Source organism: Dipodomys ordii, unplaced genomic scaffold, assembly GCF_000151885.1.
Source record: "Dipodomys ordii isolate 6190 unplaced genomic scaffold, Dord_2.0 Scaffold30, whole genome shotgun sequence".
NCBI classification, from domain to species: domain Eukaryota; kingdom Metazoa; phylum Chordata; class Mammalia; order Rodentia; family Heteromyidae; genus Dipodomys; species Dipodomys ordii.
This window is the reverse complement of record NW_012267246.1, coordinates 3,504,976-3,519,030: the sequence shown is the minus strand read 5'-3', so window position 1 is coordinate 3,519,030 and position 14,055 is coordinate 3,504,976. Positions and strand designations below refer to the sequence as shown.

The window sequence follows — 14,055 nt, the reverse complement described above, 5'->3', positions numbered from 1 at the left end:
AGGGGGGCCAGATCATTGCTTAGGATGGATTACAGAGCTGGGATCTTTTCTGATACTATATAACCTTGCAACCAGAGTGGTTAACAAATTAAAAACTTGTCCAAATCTGCCCATTTTCTTGACTACTTGCAATAACCAGGGGGCTGTGCTAAATTCTACAACTGTTTTCTCATCGGGAACAGAAAGTAATCCTGAAGGTCACATGGTGTGGATGAAATGCCAGAGCTCCATCTGCTGCTTTCATGGAGAAGAGCGGTAACCAAATCACCCACCTGAAACTTAGGGAGCTGTGCACTATTGGAGAAGTTTACCTCATTGTATCTTTGCTTCCTCCCCCACCCCCCCAATTGGTTCTGGGGCTTGAACTCAGGGCCTGGGCACTACCTCTGAGTCTTTTTTTTTTGTGGGTCGTGGGGCCTGAACTCTGGGCCTGGGCGCTGTACTTCAGTTCTTCAGCTATAGACTAGCGCCCTACCACTTAAGCCTCAGCCTCACCCCCAGCTTTTTCTGCTTATGTGGTGCTGAGGAATCGAATCCAGGGCCTCATGCATGCAAGGCAAGCACTCAACCACTGAGCCACATTCCCAGCCCCCTCTCTGAGCTTTTTTGCTTAAGGCTAGCTTTCTACCACTTGTGCTACAGCTCCACTTCCAGCTTTTTGGTGGTTAACTACAGATAAAGAGTCTCACAGACCCTCTTGCCTTGGCTGGCTTCAAACTACAATCCTGATTTCAGCCTCCTGAGTAGCTAGTTACAGATGTGAGCCACCAGTACCTGGCTCTTTGCTTCCTCTAATACAAACTAGGTAAAACAGACTAGGTCCCACAGACTTGTGGGACTTAAACAATGCACTCAAACTACGTAGCAAATGTCTTCAAATTAGGTGGGCAATGCTTAAAGTACTCTCCTGCCTATGTCTTAAGTTGTGCTCCACCACGCCTAGTTGAACATGGAGGAATTTTTAGATGAAGTGGTTTTGAACAGTATGGCCTGCCTGGGCATGTCTACCTGTTCTAGAACCAAAGGCCGTGACATTTGTTCTAATCTCCATGAATACAATAGATGATATATTCTAACAGGTACACACACAATCAAGCATTTACCGTGGGAATGAACTGACTGGCCAGCAGATATTTAAATTACATTTTATTATTTAGGGTCACAGAAATGATGAACACAGAAAAGGACAGTATGGGTGAGGATCTGTTCTGACACTTCACGTGGGATTGCAGGTGACATTTCACTCCTCGGAGGCAGCTCCAGGTTCTCAGAAGTCACACTGAAGTGCCACAGCCGTGTGTGCCACAGAGACTCAGCTGGTATTTCATAGCCCAACAGAGTACTGAAAACTCTGCCCACTCATGACATGCCATGGAATGTCCTACGTACGCAAAACAATGCTTCCATAGTGAAGCAAATTAGGAACAAAACCTTGAGCATGTCTGCTCTGTATACTGTTTTTGCAGTTTTCCTCTCTGTGCAAAATTCTCATGATAGAAATAAATTTGTGAAGGGAGTTTAAACACACTCCATGCAGACAAGTGTAACTCGAGTTAGCCTCTTCCTCTGTTAGAGAGCAAATGATTTCAATCATTTCACAGGGATCCACAATCACATTTCACCTGAGCTTTTCCAATGAATTATTGACCATCTGCAGAGCGGAGGTACGCACAGGCTTATTTCTGCATGTAGGAAGTTCCTGAAGGGGTGAAAGGGCCAGAAGACACTTGACTCAGCAACCTGAGTTCTCGCTGCAGGGATCCGTCTCAGCAATTAAAGTTACTCAGGAGGAAGTGAGCGGTCAGTTCTTGGCTTTCCCTTTTTTCGCAGGAAGCTGCCCCGTGGCTTCCAGGTATTTGTTAACGAGGTCCTCCTGAGTGGACGCTGAGCACGGCTGGTATTTGCAGTACTCCATGGTGTACTCCCCCTTTCCCTGAGATGGAGGAGAAAGAAGAGGGAGGGAGGAGAGGGGGGAGAAAGGGAGGGAAAGAAATTTTTCAGCTGTCAATTATGGGTCAGGATTTCACAAATGCGCCTGGTGTTTGCAGCATTGCAGCAAGGTTTAAGCTTCACATTAACGCTGCTTATGAGCTGGGCACCAGTGGCTCCTGCCTGTAATGTCAGCCCAGCTACTCAGGAGGCTGACATCTGAGGATCTTGGTTCAAAGCCAGACCAGGCAGAAAAGTCTGTGAGACTCATGTCCACAGACTCAACCAGAAAAAAGCCAGAAGCAGAGCTGTGGCTCAAGTGGCAGAGCGCCAGTCTTGAGTGAAAAAGCCATGCAAGAGCAGAAGGTCCTGATTTCCAGCTCCAGTGCCCCAGCACAAGAAAGAAAAACAAAATGAAAGCTACTTACCTCTGTGCATGACCTGAGTTCAGTGGAGTAACCAAACATCTCATTGAGAGGGATCTGAAAACAAACACAATAGATAGGATAGCACGGTGTGTTGAAAAGTTGCTTACTGCATGAGATTTCGATTTCTAAAGAACCCTGGATTAAAAGAACTAAAATCCAAAGAGAAAGATCTGTTTTATGTTAAGTGGACATCACTCCAATGGGCAGACACACAAGGAATGAAAGCTGTGGCTTCGCAGACCACGTACCACCGATGGACTGTCTCCCCTCCTCATCCCCACTGACATCCCTGCCCCTGCTCCCTGGCACCACGCCCCCACATGCACAAGGATTTCCAGGCAAACTCGCACTGGTTCCTATTTATGGTGCTAGGGGCTGAGCCCAGGGCAAGTGGGTGGGGCATGTGCTCTCTCAGAAGCCCCCGGCAGGACCCCTCGGCTCCGGCATGCTATTCCATGTAGGAGGCCTGGTGACATGAAGCACACTTCTGTCCTCAGGAGATGTAAGTCAAGACAGGAGTCAAGACAAGAAAGGACATTAGACATTATCCAAATAAATCAGAGCTAACGTAATAAAGCCCCTGTATAAGTAAAGCTAAAATGAGAACGGAAACTAACACACTTGAGAAAATGGCATATGCATAAAAGAACCAAATAAAATGAATCTAATATTTAACTTTTGCACTTAAGAATTGTTCTAACAGCAAAGTAGAAGCCACAGATCCCACAGGGAGAGGCATCTGTTTGCCCTGCTATCTCCAGGAGCAACAGCTGGGTGTCCTTGTCTGGAAGTTCTGCAGGGCTGTCCCTGAGCACTGTCCTCACCTCCGCATACACCGTGAAACTGTCCTCCACTCCATCCTGCCCTGTGATCACCCCGTGCCGCCGGCTGATGCCTGCGATGACCGGTCCCTGGAATTCGTTCGGGGCTATAACTTCCACAGACATGATCGGCTCAAGAACACACAACGTTGTATTTGCCAAGGCTGTGATAAGATAAAAAAGTTGTCATTAACCAAACTCTTTCCCTCTCTCCCAGAGGTACACCTTGTCGACTGGTCTTCAAACTCTTTTCCTCTCTCCCAAAGGTACACCTTGTCGACTGGTCTTGACTCATTACAAAACTGTCAAAGGATGACTCGAACAAATTTGTTGGCTTAAGCTTTATTCACTTAGTTTTCTATCACCCTACCTGGCTGCTGAGCCTGCGCTGATGATCTGGCATGGGGGGCAGGGCGAGCTCACCTTGTTTGAGAGCGCCTTCTCCAGCTCGGATGAAAGAGATCTCATTGGAGTCAACCATGTGGTGAGCTCCATCTTGTAGAACAAACCGGAGCCCAGAGAGCTTGTGACCAGAAAGCGGGCCCTTCTCACAGGCGTCCAGAAAGCCCTGCCAATGACGAAGACAAGTGGGCACGAGTGGATTTCACTACAGATGAATGCACAACACCCAGGCAGCTCGTGGTGGTCAGTGTGACAGGGTGATGTGTGCTATGCTTCATCTCTAGAAAAGCCTTAAAGGAAGCTCTTCACCACTCTCAAGTTTTACCACAGCAGCATCGGGAGGCACAGTCCCTGGAAAAGCTCCCTCTCACGGGAGGGAACCGGCTGGAAAGGCACACTGAGAAAAGCCGGCGATCCTTCTCATCCCCTCAACCTCAGGGGTTGCCCAGCACTCATGCCCCGTTGCAGAGGCAATGGGCACACAACCTGGAAGACAACCTAGACCTGTGCCTGTACAGCAGCCTGCGCGGCTGCTCTGCCTGGCTGGCCACTGGTGAGCAACACGGGGTCAGGGAGTTATAGCTAAGAGGCGTCAGCTTTACTGAGGTGTAACAGATACATACGCCGCACGTATCTAGAGTAAGTTTGATGGGTTGCAATTTTTTTTTTCAGCCATTCTAGCTGCACCTCTAGTCCATGGTATTTCTGGCATTTCAGAAGTGTAAGTGATGTGTGCTGGAGAAATCAGACCATCTAAGTGTGGGTAACACAAGTATTTTCTTACCATGAGAGTAGAGTGAATAGGGTACATCAACCACGAAAAATTCTACCACCATTAAAAAAAATTATAATCAATTCAGAAAGATTTTTAAGTTAAAAAGTAAGCAAAAGCCAGGGACTGGTGGCTCATGCCTGTAATCTTAGCTCCTCATGAGGCTGAGACTCAAAGGATCACAGTTAGAAGCCAACCTAGGTAGGAAGGCCCTTAAGACTCCATCTCCAAAATAACCAGCTGAAAAGTTGGGGTGGAGGCATGGCTCACATGGTAAAGTACCAGCTAAGCTATCAAGCCAAGTACATTTTGAGGCCCTGAGGTCAAGCCCCAGCAGTGAAAAAACAAAATAACCCAACCCCTTAGTCCATATGAACAAAAGAACTGTTTAAGGAATACAATGGCCTTAAAACAAGTGATCTGAAAAGCAAAGAAAGCATCAGCTCCCCATGTGTCTGCAAAGCACTTTCCAATTCCCACAGAGATATTACGTGTATCTGCTGTCCACTTGAAAGGGCGTGGGTGTAAGTGTGGGTGAGGACCTGGGATTCAGCCCCAGCATCACCGGAAGGAAAAAAAATAGAACACACAAAACTTCCATGAAGCTGGGCGCCGGTGGCTCATGCCTATAATCCTAGCTACTCAGAAGGCTGAGATCTGAGGATAGTGGCTCAAAAGCCAGGCCAGGCAGGAACCTCTGTGAGACTCTTATCTCCAATAAAACCACTAGAAAACCAGAATGGTACTGTGGCTCAAGCGGTAGAGTGCTCGCTTTGAGCTGAAGAGTGTAGGAACAGCACCCAGTCCCAGAGTTCAAGCCCCACAACCGGAAAACAAAACAACAAAAAAAACCCCAAAGACAAAAAAAACTTCCATGAATCCTGGAAGACCTCTGCACATCTTACATGCTGACTACACTGAGTGGTAGCAGCTTCCACAAGCTGAAGAGAGATGGTGCGCGGGACGAGGGGGCAGAGGGACTGGGTGCGGGATGAGGAGGCAGAGGGGAAGCTGGCAGAGCACCACCGCAGGGCAGGTGTTCAGTTAATGACTTCATGCCGAGGACTCCAAGTCAGAGGGAGAGCCCAGCAGCTAAAGATGCAAGGCTGTTATCATAATGAATCAGGCCCACGTGATCGGAAGTAACAAGCTGGTGTTAAACAGATAAAATTGTGAAAGCCTGGAGACATTTACCTTTTCTATAGCAGGCACAAACTGCTTTGGAATGTTCGCCCCGAACGTCTCATCGGCAAACTCCAGCTTGGTGTAGTCGTCCGGGTCCAGGGGCTCCAACACACCTATCACCTTCCCAAACTGGCCCGCACCGCCAGACTGCTTTTTGTGTGTGAACTCAAACCTGAAGTGTTAGGAAGGAGAAAAACCAAAGCCAGGAAAAGATGAATATAAGGAGCGTACCATAAAAGTTTGCTGTACAAGTTTAAAAAGGTCTCTCTTAAAGGTAGATGAATACAGCCATACTATTCAATGTTCACGTGTGAAAGCGGAATCAGGCAAGCTGAAGGGTGGGAGAGATGGGCAAGGATGAAGTGGTGATGCTCATCAAGATGCACCGCACTCACAAACAGCCATGGTGAACGGAAATCCCTCTGCAGGACTACTTGAAAATAGAAAAACAAATTCTTTTCTTCCTTCTCTGGGATTGAATGGGGGACCCACACACCTAAACAATCCAGTTTTTAATTCTACTGATCTTGAATTTCAAAAGAGTAATGAAAAGGTAGGTTCAGGGTAGCTGGGTAGATGGCTCAGTGGTAGAGTGCTTGCCTTACATGCATGAGGCCCTGAGTTCGATTCCTCAGCACCACATGAGCAGAAAAAGCCAAAAGTGGCTCTGTGACTAAAGGGGTAGAGTGCTAGCCTTGAGCTGAAGAGCTGAGGGACAGCGCCCAGGCCCAGAGGCTCAGGGTAAGGCTGTCGTCTCCCAGTACAGTGGAAAGCACTCCCCTGTTCTGCAGGAGCCTCCCTCCTGGCTGCCGCTTCTCCTGGATCTCTGCCATGGAGGACAGTCACTGAGGTGAGAACTTCCACCACAGCTTATGTCCCCCACGCTTCCTCCCACTTGATTTACCTACTCCAGCACCACAGGTTCTAATCAACACCCCAAAACAACTAGGGTCCCAAGGACAGTAACTAAGATGTCATCCGAAGACTGGGCCAAGTGAATGGGATCCTAAGTGGAACAGGTATTTTACATACATGTTAAACAAGTGAACACAGCTGCTATTTTACAGGAAAGGCGTATTGTGAAATATACTGTCTGCAGGCCATTTCTTCTTTGACCTGAAACTGTCTCTCAAGTCAGGAAGACAGAAGAGGCTAACCACTTTCAAGTGTTGGTGGTGAAGGCAGGTCACAGACACTAAGGGAGATGTGTCACACACACAAGGACCGGGGAGCAGCTGGGAGGAAGTAAACTCGGGCGTGGGCACGGGCCTCTGTGGCAGCCAGGAGGAGGTGAGTCCAGAACAGTTGGGTGTGAATGTGCCTTGTAATCAACTAGTGGTCAAGGGCTTCAGGGTGGGCTGGGGGAAGCCAAGTCCCAGGAGGGAAGAAGGCTGACCGTAAGGACCTCCAAACCCATGAACACTCAGGTGTTGTCTCAGGTGCAGCAAAGCCGCCCTGTGATCAGACCGTAGGTGTGTTGTGAGCAACGCTGTTTCACTAAAACATCAGGACACACCAACATTATGTGAACCTGGAACTGTGCTTGTTTACCTCTAATTTTTTTTTTTTGCCAGTCCTGGGGCGTGAACCTAGGGCCTGGGCACTGTCCCTAAGCTTGGTTTGCTCAAGGCTAGCGCTCTACCACAAAAGCCACAGTGCTACTTCCAGGTTTTTCTGTGTATGTGGTACCGAGGAATTGAACTCAGGGCTTCATGCATGCTTGGCAAACAGTCTACCATGAAGCCATCTTCCCAGCCCTTGTTTTGATATTATAGTCATGCCACAATTGCAAGCCCTAGATATCTGATGTTCATGCAGTTACAGTGGAATTTACCTGAGCCTAGAAACCCACAATAATTGTTCCTTGAAAGTCAGTCTGTTAATCGGGTCTGAGAATAATGGCTGAACGGGACACTTGGCGTCTAAGCACCCAGTAGGGAATGAATGAGGTCCTCTCAATACCGTTAGCAACATCTACACAGGCACCAGCTTTCCCTTTTGATGTAATGATCGCATCTGGAAGCCAATGAGGCTGCTGGGCCATGCTCCATTCATGCCACAGCCTGTGGCACTGGCTTTCACCTAGAGAGCCCCCCTCCCCCATACTTCTCTGCATACAAGGCAACTGTCACCACAAAGTTCTGAAACTTAAAACCTCACTGCCAAGCAGAGTGCTAGCTCATTTGCATGCACTCAGCCTTTCTCTCCTGGACAATCTCCAATGAGCACTTCACTTAAAAGATTCACACACACAGACACACAGAGACCTATTCCAGAGTAAAGGACGGGTCCTGGCCCTGACTGGGAGACAGCTAACCTTCACCGGTGACCTCCCAGCAGAAAGGTGAGCAGGGCCATCTTCACTCACTCACAATAAAATGCTAGATGGCATAGCACGACCACGGCTCCGCCCTCCCCCCAGGCCTCCCAGCTGACGGAGGGGATGGGGGAAGCCACCACGCAGGCCCCGCTCCCGTGCCCCAGGTGTGGACGGCGTGGGCAGCGAGGTTAGGACACTAGGACGCACGGGGCCGGGGCGCACACACCGGTGTCCTGGAGGAGACCAAGGCCCTCGGAGCAATCACGTTTTCCGGTCCGTGAGGGCGCAGAACCGCCCCGCACCTCCAGACCCTGGCGCCGCCTCGCTGGAGCGGGCGGGCGGGGCCGGCCTCCCAAGGAGCGGGCGGGGCCTGGGAAGGGCCGAGGCCAGCGCGGGAGCGGGAGGAAGGGGAGGAAGCAGAGGGCGCCGATCGGCACGCACGCGCCCGGCCCTGCCCAACCCAGCCAGGCCCGGGGACACCCAGCGCTTGCCTCGACCCCGCCACACCCGTCCAAGCGCGAAAATGGAGCTTCCGCCCAGCCACTCGGCGGCCTCCAGGGCGGCCTCCGTGGCAGAGAGCTGCGTCAACTACCAGCAGGGCACCCCGCACAAGCTGTTCCAGGTGCGGGCGGTGGAGCAGGCGCGCCGGGAGGTGAGCGCACGCGGGGCCTCCGCCCGGGTCTGGGTCTGGGGACATCGGGAGGTGAGCGCAGGGGGGTCTCACCCGGGGTATGGGGACCCGCAGGAGGTGAATGCACGCGGGGCCTCCACCCGGGGTCTCCTCTTGCTGAGGCTCGCTCCTGGGACAGTCTGGGGAGGGGCAGGCTGGGGACAGTTTGCGTTGCAGTTCCGGAGCTGTTTCCACCATAAGGCAGACAACACGCGAGATTGTATGCACGCTCCGCACGCTCCGGGCGGGGTGGGGAGATACAGAATCACATGTGGGCTGAGGCTGGCCTGGCCACACACAGCATGCCCCAGTGAGGAACAAAATACCCATGACAGGGCTATTAGCATGGCTGGGATTTGAGACACCCTGTTTCTACTTCTCTGTTGCATAGATTGCCAGAGATTTCATTCCAGATTGCACCAGGTAACACAAGGGAGCCGTCTCCACGTATATCCCTTGATTTAAACGCTGAATAGCTAAATGCCTGTCTTACTCTTGTAAGAACTGTCAGGTGGAGTGAGACAGAAGAGGTACTCAGGCCCAGCAGGCTTCCAACACTTTCAGCCATCTGCCTGGAGGCGGACTCGATATTCACTGACAGAGGCTACACTGCTCTAAGAAAAAGCTGCTGCACAATTTCCTACCCACCCACTGGTGACAGCCTTCTAGTGGTCATGATCTGTGCCTAGTGTACCTGTGTACTTCTGTCCTCACTGCGGTTCCATCCACATTGCACCTGGCCCCCAAACCTGCTGAATTAGGGGGTACACATCTGGTGACATGCCTTTTCAAAGACACCAGGTTTTCATCTTTTCTTCCCACTTGCCAACTTCCCGACCAAAAGGCCTTCTAATGATGCAAATACCCAATTTATTACAGTACTTCCTTCTCTCTATCCCATTCTCTTTATTTTAGGATCTTCCAGGAAGAGGGCACAAGTATCACATTAAATTTTCTGTGGAAGAAATTATCCAAAAAGTAAGTAGGATGCCCTTTTTAGTCAAACATTTGCCAGCTTCTTTGCTTAGGGATTTAAATTATTGTGAAATCCCAGATTTTTATAAAATACTGACCAAGTGAGCTAAGCTTATGTGAGTCTGTATTATGAGTTATTTCTATTAAGCCACTTTGCAATCTGTCCTTCATTTGGAACAGTATACTCAATAAGAAGTCTGAACTTCTACCTCCTGGAGCTAAGTGAGTTTACTCTCCGGTCTTCTGACTTTCTACTTGATTTTGGTTAGGTATTTAACCAAAGTTAGTGCTTCTAAACATTAGGAAGCAATGGCCAACTTATACCACTGTTAGGGCCTTTTCATAAGCAGGCAAAATTTTAAAGTTTATACACCTGTCAAGTTATCAATGAGACAAAACTACCATGCACATGTTGATGTGTTAAAGAACTTGCCCCCTTGTGTGTGGTTCACAAGAGATACATGCTACCATGAAGAATTCATGAGGCCTCTGAGCTGCTGGCTAGACAAAGCCAAGTGCTACAGTCTTATCTACCTGTATACCGAAGGGCTAGTTTTATATCTAGTTATAAGCTGCTGTATCTTCATTTAGGAACAGAGTAAGAATAATAGAAAAACTAAAGTAAGCAGTCGAGTTATTATATGACAAGAAACTAAAATTTGGTTTTACCATAGACACTTAAAGTTAGCCTATTTAAAGTTTTAGGATTAGAATTTACAAGATTAGGAAGCCTAGTAAGTGATAAATGTAAGTTATCTATTTTAGGTTACCTTCCTGATACCTTTAGAAAACTTAACAGTTGTTAAGCCCAACTAGATACCTGGGAAAACAAGCTCTCTGAAGTTAAGTCTGAAACACTGTTAGAGGCCTATCTAGGAAAACATCCAGAGTAAAGGTCCTTTGTAAAAAATGTTTCCAACAGCAGGTTACAGTGAACTGCACGGCCGAGGTGCTTTACCCGCCACCAGGACAGGACATTGCACCCGAGGTCAACTTCACATTCCAAGGGGGCATCGGAGAGAACCCAGATGAGGAAGACAACAAGTTTTACCAGACCCTCAAGTCCACAAAGGAACCACTAGCAGCACAGAACATTCCAGGTAACACACATGATGTGACAAAGTATGGTTTTCAACCTCAAGATTAATCCCAAGAGTGCTAGCCTGGCCAAGTACGAAACAACCCCTGAGTTCAAAACTCCATACTGACAAAGGAAAGAAAATAGCTTAATCTCGATTATCTATGCTTAAAATTGCTAGACAGAGCTATGTTAGAGATAGGATGGCTTTTGCAAAAACATTCATCACTAGTCTCATCAAACACAAGAAGGAACTTTGAAATTTTATGGATCTGTAGCTTTTAATTATTTTTGGTACCCATTTGAAGAAAACTAAAATATGGAAATTTAGCCTTTTCCTTTAAGAAAAAAAAGAATTTAGCATTGATTTCTAAAATACATTAATATTGTGTATTCAAAGTAACTTATCCTATGAATGTTTCTCTCACCAGACAATTTTGGAAATGTACCTCCTCAGATGAAGCCTGTTCAACACTTAGCCCAGGTTGCCTGTGGTTATATAATATGGCAGAATTCAACTGAAAATACATGGTATAAAATGGCAAAAATTCAAACTGTCAAGCAGGTGGTAAGTGATCTCTATCAAGCACACTCTCGGCAGTGCTGGCATTGATGACACGTGCTTCATTTGTTCCACATGCCATCTAGGGAACCAGGTTTTCTGAGGGAGTGGCCAGTCAGTCAAGACCCAGGGCAGAGTTGTAGAAAGAGTGCAAAGGTCACACATTTGACTAGGAGATGCAAAGCCCACGCCTCCCTTGCTCAGTCTGTCTCCAGTAACTGGGCTGGGTTAGTTTGCATTCCCCAGCACTAGAGAAAGGAAGCCAGGGCTGCAGGAACATTTTTGGTGGAGAGCGGCTTGGCGGTGCTCTTGAAGCACCAGGGCAACCATGGAAATGAACCTTTTATGTTCAGCAAGCTGGACTTCATTAACTGTGACTCTGCTTGCTCACTCTTAGAGGCAGGACAGGCCCTGGCACACGGTATAGATAATGATTCCCACAGGGGAAGGTGCACGCTCAAAAGTGAAGACCTGAGGTACAAATCTGGCCATTCTGGGTTCAGCTTAATACAGAATATTTCCTTTGGCAATATAAATTTTGTCTGCAATACCAAATTTCAGCTTCCTTTCTCTATTGAACAGTGTGCCTCAACTACTTAAGAGACATGCCTGGCCTATTCCGCAGGGGCTAGTGTGAGGGAGAGTAGCAGCAGGATTGTCATAGTCTGTGTGGGGTGGATTACTGTCCACCTCTGCAATAGTTCCAATCACTTTTTAGCTCACTGAGTGGAGTTTTCTTAATCTACAGTCTCCTATCTTAGTTGCTGGTAGCTTTAGGTTTTCTTAAGTCTGCTATGAGAACTACTTAGAAGTGTATCTATTGGCCCGGCACTGGTGGCTCCTGTCTGTAATCCTATATTCAGGAGGCTGAGGATCTTGGTTCAAAGCCATCCTGGGAAGAAAGGCCGTGAGACTGTTATCGCCAGTTAGCCAGCAAAAAGCCAGAAGTGGATATCATCTAGACTAGAGCACAAGAAGCCCACAACAGTTCTGATCTACTCCTGTGCGCAAGGCCTTTTCCTGCTGCCTTGCCTCAGTGCTGGCAGCTACTGGGCAGCTGAGCAGATCTCCCCACAGGCTTCTGAAACCAGTTGACACCAAGCACCTGGCACGTGGAAGGCAGGAAATGAGCTGAGCACTCAGTGTGGTGCTGAGTCCTGGCCTACAAATTGCAGCATCTGGAGAATAGGAGCCTGCTTTCTAGTCACCAGCATCAAGGGAGCACAGCACTCCTGTAGGTGCTGAGGCCTTGCCCCGAGTCTAGGCACAGAGGGCATGAACTCACAGTCAGTGTTTTCTTGAGCTACATCTATCAATCTATTTACACAAGTGTTACTAGTTTTTTTTTTTTTAACTCTTACAAAACTTCACCATATTATGATTTTTAAGCATTAGTCAACAGAGGCTTTAACCACTCATGTCTTTACCCATGAAGATTTGACGTGTAGGAGCCCTTAAGTGGTGCATATGTGATCTTTATTTTTTTCTGTGGGGCTTCAACTCTGGGCCTGGGCGCTGTGCCTCAGCTCTTCAGCTCAAGGCTAGCGCTCTAACACTTGAGCCACAGCACCACTCCCAGCTTTTTCTGCTTATGTGGTACTAAGGAATCGAACCCAGGGCCTCAATCATACAAGGCAAGCACTCCACCACAGAGCTACCTTCCCAGCCCAAGAAGCATTCCTTACAATGGTGCTCAAGGCAAAGTCTGCTGGGAGATAGTCTGAGGAGAGAACCCCACATCCTTACTTGACCTGGGCTACTTCACTGTTAACCAAGGAATCCACTGGAATCTAGGGGCTGTCTCCATACCCATGGGACGTGTGAGTGCGCTGAGGGAGACAGTGGGGTGGGCTAATCTCTGCTCCCACACCTGGCAGGTGGGCAGCATCTGTCCCCTTCTGCACAGATCATGGTGTAAATACTAATTATTCCCAAAGCAAGGAGCAGCTCAGAACAAAGTTTCCAGTGTACTATCAGAGAACTACATTTGTTACACCTTCTTGTGTTCCATTTTCTAAAAGAGAATTTCTTTTGTAAAACTGATTTTTAAATGTACGTATCATTTAGATGACCTCACCAATGAAACATTAAAGATCCTTGAATAAAACAAGCTGTACACCACAAATTGAAAAATAAAAACAGATGAATAAGTTTTTAGAGTAACAAGTACAAAACACTGATTTCAAAATGTAGCTTGACACAATTTTTCTGTCAGAGTAAATTATGACTTTCAATTTTCCCTTTTACCTAAGTGGGAGTATCAAAATCATGTAAATCACAGTATCACTTTGACTAATGATGGTTTTGTTTTTCTGTCCCAGCAACGGAACGATGACTTTATTGAGCTAGACTATAGCATTCTGCTACATGACATTGCGTCTCAGGTACAGTGGCTTTACCTTTCCTTGATGCCTCTACTAGAAACCGAGAAGCCCTTTGCAGCTAGGAAGCTAGACTGAATCTGACACTCGAGTTAGAATCTATGTAAATCCAGATAGGAGTGTATATTAGGCGTAGCTATTTTAATGGTTTTGTGCTGTTCTTTATGAACATGGCTTTATTGCCAAGAAAGTGCAACATCAATTTCACCCTGGCCCTGGTTTTCTTTGTTTGCAGGAGATTATTCCTTGGCAAATGCAAGTTCTCTGGCACCCACAATATGGCACAAAAGTAAAACATAACAGTCGCCTCCCAAAAGAAGCAGAGCTGGAATAAGCCAAGACCCTCAGGTGAGCGGAGTCAGACACATGCCTGTGACCTGCACACCAGTCCTCGCTGGGATCTAGCCTAGGGCCCAAGCAAACCCCAAAGTGTCACCACATAGAAACATCTTCATTAACTGTAACAGTGCCATGTGTATTCCATAATAAATGATTCCATTTCAGCCTTGTAATGTCTAATTACATCACATAC

The 14,055-nt window shown here is 47.7% G+C and overlaps 2 protein-coding genes across 2 annotated transcripts in view; one reads left to right on the top strand and one right to left on the bottom strand.

Moving 5' to 3' along the window:
• Positions 1-1,129: 1,129 nt before the first annotated feature.
• Positions 1,130-14,055, bottom strand: part of Gfm1 (G elongation factor, mitochondrial 1) — a 30,716-nt gene continuing 17,790 nt past the window's right edge. The window contains exons 14-18 of the mRNA XM_013016235.1: positions 5,547-5,709; positions 3,602-3,746; positions 3,182-3,342; positions 2,358-2,411; positions 1,130-1,933 (exon numbers count right to left, since the gene is read on the bottom strand). Of these exons, the coding sequence (XP_012871689.1) occupies positions 1,802-1,933; positions 2,358-2,411; positions 3,182-3,342; positions 3,602-3,746; positions 5,547-5,709 (655 nt within the window). The 3' untranslated portion in view covers positions 1,130-1,801. The remainder of the gene's footprint in view (positions 1,934-2,357; positions 2,412-3,181; positions 3,343-3,601; positions 3,747-5,546; positions 5,710-14,055) is intronic.
• Positions 8,262-14,032, top strand: Lxn (latexin). Its single transcript, XM_013016236.1, has 6 exons — positions 8,262-8,509; positions 9,443-9,505; positions 10,425-10,602; positions 11,012-11,148; positions 13,464-13,526; positions 13,759-14,032. Exons 1-6 carry the CDS (start codon positions 8,381-8,383, stop codon positions 13,855-13,857), a joined length of 669 nt encoding a protein of 222 aa, XP_012871690.1. The 5' UTR covers positions 8,262-8,380; the 3' UTR covers positions 13,858-14,032.

Coding starts and splice junctions, on each gene's coding strand:
- Lxn (XM_013016236.1), top strand. CDS start 8,381: ATGGAGCTTCCGCCCAGCCACTCGGCGGCCTCCAGGGCGGCCTCCGTG. Junction 10,603..11,011: donor AGCAGCACAGAACATTCCAG/GTAACACACATG, acceptor TTCTCTCACCAG/ACAATTTTGGAAATGTACCT. Junction 13,527..13,758: donor TACATGACATTGCGTCTCAG/GTACAGTGGCTT, acceptor CTTTGTTTGCAG/GAGATTATTCCTTGGCAAAT.